At 62.7% G+C, this 974-nt stretch overlaps 1 protein-coding gene across 1 annotated transcript in view; it reads right to left on the bottom strand.

The window, feature by feature from the left end:
- Positions 1-7: 7 nt before the first annotated feature.
- The window catches only part of LOC104072815 (neuronal-specific septin-3-like), a gene marked incomplete at its 3' end in the record, with an annotated part of 1,665 nt that continues 698 nt past the window's right edge, over positions 8-974 (bottom strand). The window contains 4 exon segments of the mRNA XM_009572396.1: positions 8-28; positions 106-214; positions 559-696; positions 792-873. Coding sequence (XP_009570691.1) covers positions 8-28; positions 106-214; positions 559-696; positions 792-873 — 350 coding nt within the window.

The raw sequence follows: 974 nt of genomic DNA, 5'->3' as shown, positions 1-974 counted from the left end.
TGGTGTGGGTCTTCAGGTCCTCCTGGATCTGCGGGATACGGGGCTTGAGCCGGGGTTGGGGGGGACATGGGGCACCCCGGGAGCCCCTTAGGGACCTGCCCTCACCCGTTGCTTGAACTCTGCCCGTTCCTCCAGGGTGAGCGTGTCGGCTTTGGCGATCACCGGCACCACGTTGACGATCTTACTGAGCCGCCGCATGAACTCCATGGCCCCACTGCCACCCCCCCAGGATTCCCCTACCACCATCACCGTGGGGTGACCCCACCACCATCAGCATGGGGTGACCCCACAACCATCACCGTGGGGTGGCCCCATCACCATCAGCATGGCGTGACCCCACCACCATCATCATGGGGCGACCCCACAACCACCATCCCATGGTGACCCCACCGCCGTCACCGTGGGGTGACCCACCACCATCACCCCAGGGTGACTCCACAACCATCACCGTGGGGTGGCCCCACCACCATCAGCATGGGGTGACCCCACAAACACCACCCCAGGGTGACCCCACAACCAAGCAGGGAGCACCCATGGGTGCTGCGAATGGGGACTCACCAGTGACCCGTGGGGGGGATGAAGTAGACGCATCCATGGACCCGGGTGTCCGGGATCTTCCTCTTGCGGGTGATGAGGATCTCCTCACGTAGGTACCTCTCGTACTGCTCGTTGATGTATTTGATGATGGGGTCCCAGCTGGGGACGAGGAGTTGGGAGACGGCATCTGAGCTCAAACCCCCACCAAAATTGCCACCCACCAAGCTGGGATGCTGCACCCTGTTGTGTCCTACCAGTTCTCATTGTTGATCTGGTCCCCAAACCCCGGCGTGTCCGTCACCGTCAGCTTCATCTTCACACCCTTCTCCTCGATGACTATGGGGCAAAGATGTGGGTCAGCGGGGACCAAGCAGTGGGGAGAAGCCGGGGACCAGGGAGGGTCTGAGGCCGCGGGTGCGGGTTTACACGCCAACCGC

The sequence above is a fragment of the Fulmarus glacialis genome, unplaced genomic scaffold (assembly GCF_000690835.1).
Source record: "Fulmarus glacialis isolate BGI_N327 unplaced genomic scaffold, ASM69083v1 scaffold6862, whole genome shotgun sequence".
In the NCBI taxonomy this organism is placed as follows: Eukaryota; Metazoa; Chordata; class Aves; order Procellariiformes; family Procellariidae; genus Fulmarus; species Fulmarus glacialis.
This window is presented reverse-complemented; position numbering and strand designations above follow the sequence as displayed.